The sequence below is a fragment of the Gastrolobium bilobum genome, unplaced genomic scaffold, assembly GCF_033153095.1.
Source record: "Gastrolobium bilobum isolate Gb01-03AN ecotype WA unplaced genomic scaffold, APGP_CSIRO_Gbil_v1 utg6257, whole genome shotgun sequence".
NCBI lineage: Eukaryota > Viridiplantae > Streptophyta > Magnoliopsida > Fabales > Fabaceae > Gastrolobium > Gastrolobium bilobum.
In genome coordinates, this window is record NW_026896878.1 from 110,235 (window position 1) to 126,962 (window position 16,728).

At 32.3% G+C, this 16,728-nt stretch overlaps 1 protein-coding gene across 1 annotated transcript; it reads left to right on the plus strand.

Moving 5' to 3' along the window:
• Positions 1–7,471: 7,471 nt before the first annotated feature.
• LOC133302584 (lysM domain receptor-like kinase 3) lies at positions 7,472–15,644 on the plus strand. The gene is made up of 11 exons (XM_061502386.1): positions 7,472–8,701; positions 9,740–9,817; positions 11,052–11,354; positions 12,230–12,375; positions 12,459–12,548; positions 12,653–12,758; positions 13,596–13,747; positions 13,839–13,936; positions 14,035–14,182; positions 14,880–14,987; positions 15,223–15,644. Exons 1-11 carry the CDS (start codon positions 8,083–8,085, stop codon positions 15,385–15,387), a joined length of 2,013 nt encoding a protein of 670 aa, XP_061358370.1. The 5' UTR covers positions 7,472–8,082; the 3' UTR covers positions 15,388–15,644.
• Positions 15,645–16,728: the final 1,084 nt, after the last annotated feature.

Sequence of the window (16,728 nt, forward strand, 5' to 3'; positions counted from 1 at the left end):
TCCCAAGTCTCGACCATGTTACAAAATTATCCTGTTAGTGATGCAAGTTCTGGCAATCCCTTGAGAAGTTGGCGCAATAGATTGGGCCGCATTCATGCACATTCTCATGTTATATTGCTTGATTATGTCAATGTCAATACCAAAGTTCTTACAATAATATCAAAATGTCACAATCATAAATATCCTTAGCTCATTTCAATTCAATATCTACTTTGTGTAATTAATATTATTCTTAATTACTATTTATCAACCAACCAACCACCATGACTTGATACGCAATTCTTTTGCCATCATAATTGTGTGTTTTTTCTTGGTAAATAAAAGACCTAAGCCCAAACAAACAAAAGGGAAAATAGACAGAAAGAACACTTAAGGACTACAAATCACCTCACGTGGTCTACAAAGAGAAGCCACATCTGCAAGCAACAAAAAATAAACACCTGGAGGAGGATCCCACCAAACTCTTTTATCAGGCTGCTCTTGATCATCAAGTAAGAAATTGACCAACCAATCAGCAACAGTATTGCCTTCTCGAAATGTATGACGAAAAGAAACTGTCCAATCTTTCTGAATCCAAATCCCTATGCGAGATATCAGAATTGTGTTTTAATAGTTGAACATTTGTGTATCTTTAAAAGTAAATTTTCATGAATTATAATTTCTTATTTAAATATTCCTTGAAATGTAAAATACTTTTATCATTGGTTTATCAGCTTAATATTTTCTTTAAAATATATATATTTTTTAAAATGAAATATTATTATAATAAATCCCATGGAGTATATATAGTGAGTGTGTTTAGTAAATGAGCTTGGTTAGAAGCAATTAATCGAGTCAATCGGTTCTCTTATATTGTCATTGTTGTTAAAATTTCGATTTATCACTATGATTTTATGTTTTTACTTCATCAAAACGATTTTATTAATATTCCAAACACTTTTTACGTTTTTATGATTTTTTACAATTTTTTTACATTATAATTTTATATTTTACGATTTTTTAATCCTCTTCTGATTTTATTTAAGATCTAAATTTTAACAACATTGGTCAGAACATATCCCAAGTGTATAGCTATGCCATTAATATCATAATTAAAACTTACCAAAACCAAAGACCCTCTCTCTAGTAAGGGATACTAAAGATGGCAAACTTTTCACGCAATGGGGATAGACATTTGCAGACAAGATCCTAGTGTTGTGGGGACCTTAGAACAAAAAACAGAAATATGGATGAGGGGTATGGTATTAAATAATAGAATTGCACAACTTAAAAAGAAGCATATTATTATTTACGACAAATCCAGACTGGATGAGGATGACATGGTTACTTACTAACTACAAAATAAAACAATAGCAAACTCCAATGGCTTTTCGCTTAATTTATTATGCTAAGATGTGAATAATGAGTTGGAGTATGATGATGATGTTTGTTCGTACACATGTTCTGGCTTGTGGTTGTGGACAATGATTTAACCCGAATTCACATGCAACCGACGTAAGTGATGGGCCCAAGTTTTTTCTGCTGAAGCTTTGGTTTGGTATTATGTTCCACATATTAGGTTGATTAGGTATAAATTATGAATTTATAATGTTCTTGACACAGGCCTAAGTTTCTATTCCTCGGGAAGCATATTTTAAGAATTCATGAAAACGATTCCCTTTTATGGGAAATTATTTTATGAGGGTATGGAGCATTTATTGCTCTCTCTTTTTTCTTGCGTCTTTCTCGCTTAAATATGGCCATAACCTATTATAAAAATACTAAGGTTATCAGTAAAAGTAAAACTGACCTTGAAACAATTTTTACTATAAGTGCTACTTTTATGTATGTAGACGATATTTCATCAATACATTAGCTATAATAAATTCATTTTTTTCTTCTAAAAACGCAACAGTTATTATATTCTTTTGAACTATTCTTGTAATCAATTTAATCCTTTTAATGATATAAAGTGGAAAAACTTTTAAAGCAAAATATTACTAACTTAACCCTGTTTTTGGAGCGGGCAATCAACCAAGGAATCGAATAGAGAGATTGGTTGCTTGGTGTTGTCCTCCTGTGGATTGGGTTAAGCTTAATGTTGATGGTGCATGTGATGCTAATGGTACTAGGACTGGGTGTGGAGGAGTTTTTCGCGATGCCTCAGGAACTTGGATCGTCGGATTCTGTAAAAATTTAGGCTTAGGTACAGTTTTGCATGCTGAGTTATGGGCTTGCTTGGTTGGTTTGGAGCTAGCTTAGGATAGAGGTTTTAGGCAAGTTTGGGTGCCACCATGATTACCCTGCGGCTAATTTGGTGAATCGTATTCGAAATTTGATGCAGCGAGATTGGCAGATTTATATGTCTCACATTCACCGTGAAGGAAATAGAGTAGCGGACTTTCTAGCCTCTTACTCTTATGGTTTCTCTTAGGTAATCCAGGAATTTGATTGTCCACCGTCAGGTTGTATTGATAGTCTGTATGGTGACACTATAGGTGTTCACTGGTCTAGGCTTTGTGCCTAGTTTCTTTTTGTTGTGTTTTTGTTTTAATTTCCTATTATTTCCAAAAAAAAAGAAGAAGAAGGAATATTAATTTAATAGTATTTTGCATATTCAAAGATCAGACTAATGATAATTTTTTAAATACTTAAATGATGACGCATATATTGTTCATGATTGAAAATAAAAGTTTGGTTTATTAACTATTAAAACTACATCGAAGCACCGGTGCTATATCTTTGTAAAAAGTTAAAATATGTGGCAGTTTTTTGAAGTTATTGATGATCATATATTTTTATTTTAAGCTTCACAATAGATATTAATAGTTTTTTTTTTTTTTTGTATAACGATATTAATAGTTTTCAACATAAGCAAGATTGGAGATTCTATTATCGGTATAAAAATTTAAAAAAATAATCGTAAATTAAAACGTGAAAATAAAAAAATATTAAAAAATAAATATAGTTTTAAAAATACAAAATATTTACAAATTTATCGTATTTTTTTAGTATAAACTATATTTTATCTTTAAATCGACCTTTTAGGTTTTCAAAAGTAATTTTGTTTATTATATTGGTGGTTGAGATCTGTGTGTCCCAATAGATAATAATATAATATTTTACAGTTGTCTTCAGTCCACGTGCGGGCCTCCCCAAGTCCCCGATTTTTATGCCCCCCACACAAATATATCGGTTTTCCATTTCTTTTTACTTTGTGCTTACGTTATTAATCATAATAATAGAAAAAATATTTCTATTTTTCTTGAAAACCCCCCTCCCCAATAGGGGGAAACTGGATTGGATTGGCCTACAGCTCGACCTATGTCAGGCCAGACCTGACCTAATATATTTTGTAAAATAGATCAATTTTAGGTCTTAAAAAACTTGTTTAATAAAAAAGTCGTATGCTCACTTTCAAAAGGTCTGACCTATAAGCCTACATGTCAGCCTATATTACATTATTTATTTTAAATACAATAAAGGAACAAATATTTTTGTAGTTATTGCAGATAAGTTATCTGCATTTTTTCCAAAACGACGTTATTTTAGTATTGAAATCTTAAAAAATTATAAAAATAAAGACTAATATAACCCTGAACTAAATTAAAATCACAAAAATATCATGATTTTCGTCCCAAAACGACGTCGTATTAGGCTTACTGCAGATAACTTATCTGCAGTAACTGCAGAAAAAGCAAACCCTACAATAAAATAGAATAAGTATGACTTGAAGAAAAAATAAAAGATATAAATTTAATCAATTGCAATTATTTATAACTTAATTATATTCGATTATATTTTAATAGAAATATAACTTTATTTCTTATATAGGAGGAACCAACATCTCAACATGTTTGATTGTGTATATGAATATATTAAAAGGTTTTTGGGAGATGTTATACTTACTATAAGCATCATGATGTGTTTGTTGGATTCATGTAGTTATATTTTAATTTACATAGTATGGATTTGTTTATTGGATCTGATGAAATATATGTTATTTAGTTTGAGCATTTTGCTTTTAAAATTGACTTAAATGCATTTACCAATTTTATTTTTTTTACTTAAATGCAGATTGTATGAGTTTTGTTGTGATTCATGATTCTGTTTAGACGTTGAAATTATGATTTTTGGTTTAGCAACATAATTTGAGTATTTTGTAAAGTTGATTCATGATTATGTTTGAAAGTTAAAAATTAACAGGCTAGGTCAGACCATTTTTTTTTTTTTTTTTATAAACGGGTCAAGCCAAACTAACAGTTAGACTCATACTAGGCTTAGGTTAGGCCAAATTGAAATTTTTTGACGTAGACTTTGGTTTTTCGGGGCAAAGCTTGGCCCACTCCAGTCAGTTTCACCCCTATCCCCAATCATATTCGCATAAAAATAATTGTTTCCATCACAAAAATGAATAAGTTAAAGAAAACCATTTATTTATATGAGTATGATAAAAAAATTATGTAACTAAAAAACATCACAATTCCACATTACATTATGTCCGATTATTCTTCCTGCTTTTTAAACACTTGATAGGTTATTGTGCCTACTCCTATTTTACCTACTTTTGCCTACCTCTTTCGTTGCCGTTCGATTACCATCTCATCTAACGATCCATATTTGTGATATAAAATAAACTTTTTTTTCCTTTTCTTTCTTCTCACTTTCTCCCATACCCTTTCTCTCTCCTCTCCTTTCTCTCTTCCTCTACGCCATACCTAATTTTTTTTCCCTTCTGCCGCCGTGGACCTCAATCTCCTGACAAACTGTTCAATTCTAATGATATTTTTAATCTTTATAAATTAATACGATTGAATCGATGACTAACAAAGAAGTTTTGATGTGATTCAAAGCGGTGGTGCCACACAAGGTCGATCTGTTCACAGAATCCTCCTTGTCTCTGCTTCAATATGTCGATCTGTTCTTCCACATGATAGATACTCTTAATTTCTAATAATTAATTGGCTATCCGTATCAACATAATTGCTGGAATGACACCAATTAACCCTCTTTCCGGATTTTTCCAATATCAATTTTTTTTATTCTTTAATTTTTTTTTTTATTTTGAATTTTTTCCAACTCTTCACAGATCTTTTGAATCACATTAAAACTTCTTTGTTAGTCATCGATTCAATCTTATTAATTTATAAAATTTATGTTGTTCTTCAGATCTAAATTTTTTTGTGATTTTTCAATCCATTGACACTGGTAATTTGATAGAAACTGATTCAGAAGGAGAAAATTTATATTACAATAATAAAAACAGAGACTAATGTATATTGACGATGATTTCAAATGCTGTGGTAATTGATTTCAAATGCTTCCGCACCGTTCACCTGGGCAGAGATTAACGATAAAGGGGAAAAAATTAGGTATATGGCAGAGGAAGAGAGAAAGGGGAGGAGAGAGAAAGGGTATGGGAGAAAGTGAGAAGAAAAAAAGGGAAAAAAAGATTTATTTTATATCACAAATATGGATTGTTGGATGAGATTAATCGAACGGTAACGAAAGGAGTAGGCAAAAGTAGGTAAAATAAGAGTAGGCACAATAACCTAACTATTGATTTATGTCAATCTGATGATTTTAATTTATTGGATAACATTTATTAATTATTTATTAATTCTTAGTAAATTGTAACCGTCAAATTGCGAAAAACAATGGTTCAAATTTGATGATAAGAAATGATAAAATTAATTGATAATAAATATAACATTTTTCATATTTTTCATGTTAATTCTTAATAAATTATAATCGTCAAATTGCGAAAATCAATGGTTCAAATTTGATGATAAGAAATAATAAACTTAATTGGTAATAAATATAACATTTTTCATATTTTTCATGTTAGTTTTTAGTCCTTAATTCTTAATTTATTTTAATTAATCTCTCATTTTAATCCATTTCACTCTATCACTGGTGCTGCTGAAAGTCCAGCCCGGTGTTACAGTAAAATTATAAACCTAGAAGCATAGGATCATATCCCCTCTTCTTTGTGTCGGTTTCGGCGAGTCAAAAATAGGGAGGTCAACGGATTCTTACGTTATAATGGGCGAGTCTCCGATTATTTGAGAAGTCCTCGGCGAGTTCTTGGTCACATTGGAGTCTCTTTTTGATTGGACCCACCGCAAAAACTGTCGTTTTTCTTTGCTTATTATTGCCAGCTCTTCGCTGTATGTGCCTTACCTTTTCCGTAACGTAATGTTCAATTCCCATATTATCCTCACACCACACCCAATATATATTCCAAATATATCTATTTTAATTTATTACTAATTCTGCTACATAAAACAAGATTTTTGTTAATAGGCTCTTGTCCTAAAAAGTTAGTTTATTTTATAAGCTAAGATAATTAATTCACCTATTTATATTGTTGGCTCCAATTAATACCTTTAATTACATACATACTTTTACTGATATTTATCATTAATGTGAAAATCTATATTAAATTCTTTGTTACGTAACTTCGTGTCTAATACAAATGTTACTCTAGTTGTAAATAAAAGACATATGAAGATGTCTTGATCCAATAGACGTTTGTATGATTAATAATTAATTTTTTATTGACCCAAGAGCATACCAAGAGGCTAATAAAAGTTTTGAGAAATATCCCACAACATCACATATTATAATACTCATCAATTTTAGTCTATATATATTGGTCATTAAAAAAATGAGACATTGATTTAATTTTTTAATTATAAAAATAATCTCAAAATCATTGGTCTATATAAATTGGCATTTTTTTATAATTAATTTTAAATTAATTCAACAATAATTAATCAGGTAATAAAAGGAATAAATCTAAAATAATAATAAATATAACCATCCAAATTTTAATGGGAAAAAGAATTCATATACCGTAGGAGAATTCTTTCTCCTACTAGTAATTAGTGAGATATAGAATTATATATAACAAATGTTTTTAATAGGTGATGAAAATCCATCAAATCTTATGTTTATAGTAGGAAAAAGAATTCTCCTACAAAAGAAGGAGAATATTATATTTACAAATTTTACAAACTATATTATATCTTAACAACTTCAGTGTATGACTGGTACTTAAGGTAGTTTGTAAGAATTTTTTTACTGGTATTTAATATAATTTGTAAGAATTTTTTTTTTTATCAGTATAACCTTTTAATTGTGATTTACTTGTCTTCTTGCTTAATTTTTACATTAAATTTTAGGATTTTATTTCTCTCATGTTGTTGGAGATAAATATCTTCTATTGTAGATACATGATGCGGTGAGATTTACTATCCATTAAAAAAATAAATAACGATGACATAACTTTTTATATAAAAAAAGCATAAAATAATCAAATCATGTAAAATGAGAAAATAATTTTCCTAAATTTTATATCGTAAGATAAGATGACTTTGCTTCCATAGAACAAAGGGGTGGTTCAGTCAAAAGAGAAAATATCTAGAGAGACATATAGTGTAAGCTCCAGGTGGGTGGTTCTGAAAGTTTTGTATTTGCAGGTCCCTTTCTCTTTTTACTGCTTTCAGGAAGCGGTTTACCAGACTCTGTACAAACACAAATGCTCTGTTTACAGTCTCTTCATTCCTTTCTTCTTCACCCCTTCAACTTCATACCCCCTTAGTACTACTACTACCACCTTTTCTTTTCCCTTAACTTGCTTCCTAAATTTAGCACTTCACAATCATAACCCATTTTTTCACACTTCCCTCTCCTCCTGTTATCTTCCTCAACTTGATTTTTCCATTGTTTTGTTTCTATTTTTTGTCATATCTTTCATCAAACTGTTGAATAGAAAAAACCAAAACAAAAAAACAAGTTCTTTTAAGTTAGAGCTTGCAACTCTGCATCAAAATCTTATGATTTTGGTTTCTAGTTTTTGCTGAGTCTGGATTTTTTTTTTTTGATTTTTATCAGCTGAATGTGTAATGGGTGTTACCATTTTCCTTCAAAGTTAGATCAAGTTGCTTCCTTTATTTTGCTTCTTTTTTCCACTATAGCTTACTCTCTTTGGATCAAGCTCGCTCTTTTCCATCCCTTGAGTTCACAGTGGTTACAGTTCCACTCTTTTTCTTTGACCCTTTTAGCTCAAAATCCTTGTCGGTTATTTATTTCTAAGCAATGATGACTCTTGAACGAAAACCTCATTGGAAGTTGCTTCACTTTCTTCTCTTTCTGCTTCTTCACCTTCATTGCAGCAGGACCAGTTCTTCTTACCCGATGAATCCCATGAACTGTACTGACACAAGCCGTGTTTGCACTTCATTCATGGCCTATAAGCCTAAACCAAACCAGACATTGGCGGTGATAGAGAGCATGTTTGATGTGTTGCCCGGTGACATCACCGTTGAAGGCAATGACTGGGATTACATATTCATAAGGAAAAACTGTTCTTGTGCTGCTGGTATTGATAAGTACTTGTCTAGCACCACCTTCACTGTGAAATCCAATAAAGGGTTGGTGTATGATATGGTGATGGATGCTTATGATGGGCTTGCTTTCCTTCCCAACACCACCAGGAGAGCAAGGAATGGTGCTGTTGTATCACTGAGGTTGTTTTGTGGCTGCTCCAGTGGACTGTGGAACTATCTGCTGAGTTATGTCATGAGAGATGGGGATAGTGTTGAATCATTGGCAAGTAGGTTCGGGGTTAGTATGGATAGCATTGAGACAGTAAATGGCATCGATGATCCTGATAATGTCACTGTTGGTTCACTTTATTATATACCTCTGAATTCGGGTTAGTCCTTTCTTGCAATATTCTTCAATCCTTTTCTTGGAAGGTGCCTGTGTATATATATTTATGTGTGTGCTTGTATGTTTGAGAGGGATGCTTTGGTTCTGTTCTGTTTTCGTTGATGCTTTAGTTCTATATTGCTTTATGCAGTGGCATGTTGTTCATTTTAGAACAAGTGGATTAAATGTGAGAGTTGGGACTGTTTTTAGTAGAGCAATTTATGAGGGTTCTGTAATTGGGATTTGGGAAAAAGTTACTTACTATAATGCTTTTTGCGCATTCTAGTTTAAAGGGGTTCTTAGATCACTTGAGCAAATAAAAAATAGTTCCCCATGATAAATGGGAATTTCAAAATAGGGCATAAAGCAACTAGCGAATGATATTTGTAAAGATTATATGTACATGTAACAAACTTATTATCGAGTGGAATATTTTTTCATTTAAGTAGTTGGGAATTGGGAAAATCCTTGGTTTGTTATCATTTAATGTGTAGAGAAACTCATGCATGTATAGGAAATACTTCATATGTGCTAGAATTCAAAACAGAGAATTGATTATTTTTTGTGCATCGATCACTTAGACAAGGAACTAGATTGGAGGGATTACTGACTGCATTTAAATTTTTAAATATGAGATTTTTCTTAACACCTTTTTTTTCCCTGAGGACTGTTGCATTCTGTTTCCAACTGAGATAACTTTTAATATTAAATCAACTTGCAAAGCATAGAGTTATCTTTGTGGCAGATTGTTGTTAAGAGTGGTTTATTCTCCATACAAAGTGAAAACTGAAGAATATCCTATCCTATTTTCCATGTTGATGATGTCAGGTCATCTGAGACCTAGAGGAGCTTAAATTAGGGAACATAATGTCTGGGTTATATATTTTGGTTTCTTCACATGTGGGACAAATATGATTGGTTTCTTTGAGGGAAGGGGATTTGTTATATATTCTGTAATGCAGTTTAATTTTGGAAAATATGAATTGGACAGTTCCTGGTGATGAATCCTGACTTCAATTTGAATTATTTCACTGCATTGCAGTTCCTGGTGATCCTTATCCCCTGAACAATGCTACTCCTCCAGCTCCTGTTCCTGCCCCATCTGTTGATAATTCTTCAGGTATTGATCAACATATGCTGTAAAAAGGAAAATCATTTTTCCTTTTCCTCTAGCTTGTGGTTTTTAGTTTGTCGGTCATAACTCATATCTCTAGCTATGCTCAAACTAATAGAGGTTAAATTGTGTTTTGTATTAACCAAAAAAAAAGTTTTCATGCATACAGTCTGTTGTCTTTTGTTTTTTAGTTGAAGCTGATTCTTACTGATTATTTTGAAACATTAAAATTCCGGAGGAAAAATTGTCGTGTTGATGTCTATGCTCAAGTGTAATTCACTTGACTTCTGTAAAGAACCAATTCAACCAAAAACTTAGGCGGTTGCGTAAGACTATATTAATGATTTTATATAACTTTAACACGTCCCCTCATACGAGAGTCCACTGGACTTGAAGGGTGGATAATGTACAGGCCCACCTATCCGTGCTAAGAAACTCCACGATATTGAATTAATTATTAATTAAATAGGGGGCGGTGAGGATTGAATCCGTGACATGAGGTTCTGATATCATGTAAAGAACCAATTCAATCCAAATAATTAGTCTTGTGGAGTTTCTTAGCACAGGTAAGTGGGCCTGTGCATTATCCACTCTTCAAGCCCAATGGGCTTTCGTGTGAGGGGGCGTGTTAGAGATATATAAAACCATTAATATAGCCTTACCCAACATCTTAAACTTTTGGGTTGAATTGGTTCTTTACAATTTCAAATAAAATAAAATTATTTTCATGGCTTCATTGTATAAAGTGAAGCTAAGAGCTTCATGTAACAGCTATGTAGTTTTCTGTGAAGAAGACATTTTGTAGCTATAAATTACAAACGCATTGACAAGTAGTTGTAGGGGTTTTTACTTATTACAAATGATATATATGTAGGCTTGGGTTTTGCTCTGGTAGTAGAGTGGTCTGGAGATGCCACAAGTCTTGTTTAGACTCTTGCTAAGCAATTCAAATGATAGTAAAAATGAGTATAAAGAAAATACTATTATCATGTATTCAAATAAAGGTAACTAATTTTAGCGAGTAGCATTTTGGCAAATTCTGTTTTGAGTTTACTGAATCTTGTCCATTATTCAATGAATTCCAATATTACATGTTATTTGTGTTTCTTGGACTTCTCCTATTTGTGTTTTTTTTTTTTTTTGTTCATATAAATTGTCAACCTAGGTAGAATATTTCTAGTTATTTGTGCAATAATAGAATATGCACTTTTTTTTAATATTCTTTTTTTGTTTTTGACAGGTGATCAAGTCAATCATAATGCTCATGTACCCTATGGTTGGATCATTGGGGGTTTAGGAGCTGGTCTTGTTCTGATAATATTAAGCGTAATTCTCTATGTTTGCCTGAGATCATCAAATTGTTTTGCTGATGCCAGAAGTCATGAAAAAGATGATGAGGGAAAGATCTCTCATAAATTCCATATTCTTCGGAACCCAAGTTTTTTTTGTGGTTCTGGAAGGTACATATGTGGCAAACATGTTGAACAGAAGCAAACAGATGGTGAATCCAGCAATCACACGGTTACGGTTCCCAAAGTTTCAAGTAACTAACCAACTTATTTGATTCTCAAGTTGTATATTGTACTGTACCTATGATTTTAGCTTGAAGGAATCATGTTTTGCATGTTCTGTATTGCGTATGAATATGCATAGTTCCAATGGCAAACAAGAACACACAACACACAATTTTGAGGATTTAGGTTGTGCAGTTCTGTATCAATGCCTGGCAGCTGTAGGTATATGATGTAAGTGGATAGTGGTTCAGGCAGAACATTCCTTGACGTTTTAATGTTATTTTTTTATTTTTTCTCCAGCACTCTCCAAACAATGTTTTGCAGTCTTATTTGTTTGAAGATTCCTTTCAAAAAATCTGATTAAGTTGGAATAGGGGAAAGGGTTTGCCTGCCACTAATGATGGGTTTTTATTGGATTATGTTGAGATATTGATTGATATTGCACTTGATTTTTGGTGGTCATATATTCCGGCCTCCATTATAGTTGAGCATGCATGGATATGTACGTTTTAATTTTCTGTAGGGAATACCTGCAGTTTTTAAAACATTAATATCAGAAAGCTTTACTCATATATCAGGGTATTTTATAACTTGCATTTGTTTTCGTTCTGGCTGTCAAGTTGATAGTGCTTAAATTGCATAGTACTCTTACTCTTACATCATTATGATGCAAATTCAAAGGTAAGATGCATTATGATCAACTTACAACTAACTGTGCCTTATTTTTAAATTTTGAGTATTATTCATGAATATGTATTATCAGTCTGCCTTCCAAAATATATGCAATTCTTTGAGCTTGGATATATAACTATTGGTTTTATTATACATCTCTCTGTACTAATATTAATGATCTGTCCTTTGAAGTTGAAATTTATGCATAATATGACTGAATTTATTATTGCAGCTCTGGGGCCTGATGTATTCGACATGGAGAAGCCTGTAGTTTTTACATATGAAGAGATTTTTTCCTCAACTGATGGTTTCTCTGATCCAAATCTACTCGGGCATGGAACATATGGTTCTGTTTACTATAGCCTCCTCCGGGATCAGGTTTGTGGTTGTATTCTTTTCGTTATAGTATAAAGCAGGTATTTTTCTCATACCATTTCTTATAAGTGCTTAAATTCTTCTAGGAAGTTGCTATTAAAAGAATGACAGCTACAAAAACAAGAGAGTTTATGTCAGAGATGAAAGTTCTGTGCAAGGTTCATCATGCTAATCTGGTAATTTCTCTTTTGATCAAAATAAATGAAATGCTTTGATTTTGGAGCCAATTGCTGGGAACATGTCAAAAGTCTGAGTTGTATTTTTGATTAACTTTGTCAAGGTAGAGTTGATTGGCTATGCAGCTAGTCATGATGAGCTTTTCCTTGTTTATGAATATGCTCAGAAGGGTTCACTCAGAAGCCATTTACATGATCCTCAAAATAAGGGTAAGATTATGCATCTATGCTTTTGTCTGTGGAATATTAATCACTGCTATATGTGTGCACATGGTGCTTATAAATTTATATTGAGATTAAATATGAATGAAATACTTTCTTCAAAGCAATTTTGGAAACTAACTGATTGCAGCATTTTGCCTGTTTATTGTGATGAGATGTACAACTGCAAAATAAGAAAAATCATATTGGGAATTTTTTTCCAACAGGTTTAAAGGGGTTCAAACTCATACTAACATTAATTTTGAGTGCACTCATTTGAAACCTAAAGAGTTTTTGAGACTGTATTTTTCATTATGTTCATCGTGTCCATTGTGTTCCTCACTGTGATTTGATCTTCTGTTGTAATAACACGAGAAAAATGAAAAAGTGAGAGTGGCATTTGTGCCTCCTCATGACCAATTTTTGAACTTGAGGAATATCCTTCTAATTGTTTCCTAAATTTGCTGTCTATATCAGATTATTCCAGCATATAGAGATGGTATTCAGGGTTCATCCAACAAAGTCAGCAGACTACCATTTTTACTACTAGCAACTGATTGTCTTCAATTGTTTGTATTTGCAATATCTTTTGTTTGGGGGCAGTCAGAGACTGTCAAGTGGAGTCAGATTCAAGTCAATTGTTGATGTTACAGCTAGCTGCTATTTTACTGTATACAAATTCTTGTGTGTTGAAATACTTGAATGAAACTTCTAGTGGGGTCAGTACTGAGAGAAACTTCCTATGTTAAGAGTTGAATCAGTGTCAGGACTGCCAAATTTCCATGTTGTATTGCATGAACAAACTATGCATATATAGTTCATGACCATTTTTGGTCTTGCTTACAGGTCATTCCTCGCTTTCTTGGATCATGAGGGTCCAGATTGCGCTTGATGCTGCTCGTGGCCTTGAATACATACATGAGCACACAAAAGCTCATTATGTTCACCGAGATATCAAAACAAGCAACATTTTACTTGATGCTTCCTTTAGAGCAAAGGTAATAACAAATTTATACACTAGTACATCATTTCTAAATGTTTCACATTTGTTGATTGTCATTTGTCACAGATCTTTCTCTGTATCTCTAGATTTCAGATTTTGGGTTAGCAAAACTTGTTGGGAAAACAAATGAGGGAGAAATTTCAACTACTAAAGTTGTTGGTACATATGGATATCTTGCTCCAGAGTAAGTAATATCCACTGACAATTTTTATTTTTAATTTTTTTCAAATTTATTCCTCTTGTATTAAGAAATACTAATTTTCTATTTCTGATATTTTGTAGATACTTGAGTGATGGCCTTGCAACAACCAAAAGTGATGTCTATGCATTTGGTGTTGTCCTTTTTGAGATTATTTCTGGAAAGGAGGCCATTATTCTAACAGAAGGCGCAATGACAAAAAATCCTGATAGACGTTCACTGGCATCCATAGTAAGTTCTGCTTATAAGGCATCATTATGAATAACAGTTCTGCCTTGCTTTTCAGAAAAGATTGTAAGGGCTTGAGTAACTTCGGCAGTCACTTGTGATGATGACCTTATCATATCTGCACTAACGGCACAATATTCAGAATGTCGGTAGGAGTGGAAACAACTTAATCGTATTCTCCAACACGCCTCCCCTCAAAATAAATAAATAAATGAAGTCCTGAGATAGGTCTATTAAGTAAAAATAATGTTGTCACTTAACATATACAATGTAGCATTTTAAATTTACAAATTGCTTGGTATTATGTTATTAATTAATATGTAATAACCTCTAAGATGATCACGCTGAGTTCTTGTAAACAAACACATCGTAGAGGACAGAGACTTATGCTGAATTACATATGAGATATATGGAAATAGATGAATATGGGGGCTTTAAGAATCATAAGTTTGAAGTATTGTCAGATCTATATTCATAAAATCTTTTCAATGGGATTCCCACATTAATACTACATTTGTGCACATGTAAGCCTCAGATCAAATGTGATGAGAATTTATAAAATACTATTTTTTTTTATTTTTTATTTTTTTATGTATTGCATCTTGTATTCAAAACTTGGCTGCAACATATGTACATGCGGTTGTGTTTTAGCATGGCAACTGTTTTCTGGGGTATTGCCTTAACGTTTGTCAAATTGCAGATGTTGGCAGTTCTCAGGAACTCACCTGATTCCATGAGCATGTCAAGCATGATAGATTATATTGATCCAAATATGATGAATCTGTATCCCCATGATTGTGTATTTAAGGTACCTATTTTTCTTATGCCTTTTGGTTTAGGGTATTTTGATCTATTAACCAGTAAATTTTTACACAAGGAATCCATACAACTGTGTAATTTGTCTTATTATAATAATATTAATTATGAAGAAATATTTGACATAATTTATTTTAAAGTGACATCTCAAGGGATAAAAACTTGGATGAGGTTTTACTGTTGTGACTCATTCTTCGTTTGTTCTTTTGATATGTTTGTGTGCATAGATGGCCATGCTGGCAAAGCAATGTGTGGATGATGATCCCATCTTGAGACCTGACATGAAACAAGTTGTGATTTCCCTCTCACAGATTCTCTTGTCTACTGTTGAGTGGGAAGCAACTCTAGCTGGGAATAGCCAGGTATTCAGTGGCCTTGTTCAGGGAAGATAGTTACACACCAACATCTCTTTCATCACTCACTACTTCAACAGGATTCTTTTTTCTGTATCCTGCTTTATACCCCTTTTTTTTTTGTTATGGTTGATGATGATGTATCCATAGTAGCTAATAACTTGTTATGGACCTGGTGGGTCAATATCTATTTTTGGCGATATACTATATGTTGATTTTGTTTAGCTGCAATCCATTATGTAGAAAATTTTGGATGTAATTTAGAGTATGTGAAGACAGAGCTATGGGAAGATTTTATTGCTCTGTGACTTTGTATTGATATAAGTTGTAATTCGACAGTAATTTATGTACTTTTATATTCTTTGATCCCTTGCATTTCTTCTCTTCTAATATTTTCTTTTGAGTTTCATGGAGAGTTATGTTTATGTTAAGGCATGATATGATTATTACTTTATTTTATGGTTTTAACTTTGCTTCTGTGGTAGGAATGTTGCTTGGATTCTTAATAGAACTTGTTGCTGATCTTCTAGACCTTGTGTGTTGAGATAATTGTATGTATAGAACAATTGCAGAACTGCCTCATACCTGCACCCACTGCTTTTTAAGATAACCTGAAAATGAGTTCAAAAACAAATTTGATATAAAAATATTTTCAGTTTTGAACTATTTTATCAATTAAATACTTAATTAAATCAGTAGTGTTTTATTGATTACAGTTTGAAAATTGTTAACTAATTGGGTAGTTAATTATTCTTAAATTGAAAATATTTTTATCAAGAGTTTGTGTAAAAAATTTTAGGGTACACCACTCCAAAAGTTAGCTCAAAGATGGGAGTGCCTAAGGCTTTATAAAGGCGACATTAGTTGCACATACAATCAATGTGAGATTATATATCTCAACACGCCCCCTTACACGAGAGCTCATTGGGTTTGAAGAGTGGACAATGCAACAGGCCCAGCCTACCTGTGCTAAAAAATGCCACAAGAGAAAGTGGGGGGCTGCGAGGCTATACCATATAAAGAACCTTGGATACATCACTTCTAGCTCAAAGGGTGGGAGTGCCTAAGGTCTTATAAACTCCACATTAGTTGCACATACAACTAATGTGGGACTATATATCTCAACAGTTTGCCTCGTAAATAATTCTAAAGTATTACCAACCATACCGTGCTAGAAACACTGAATTTCTGAATAATTTTCAAATATAATTTTTATATATCATCTTAATTGCTATTTTATTACCAACCACAAAAGATCTGTCACGAGACGTTTCATTTATAATGTTAAATTGTTGGTAGATAATTATACTTATGTGGTATAACAATTGCGAAGGTAAGATTTGAAGAAATATTTTAAAAAAAAAAATTGTGGTTTAAAAT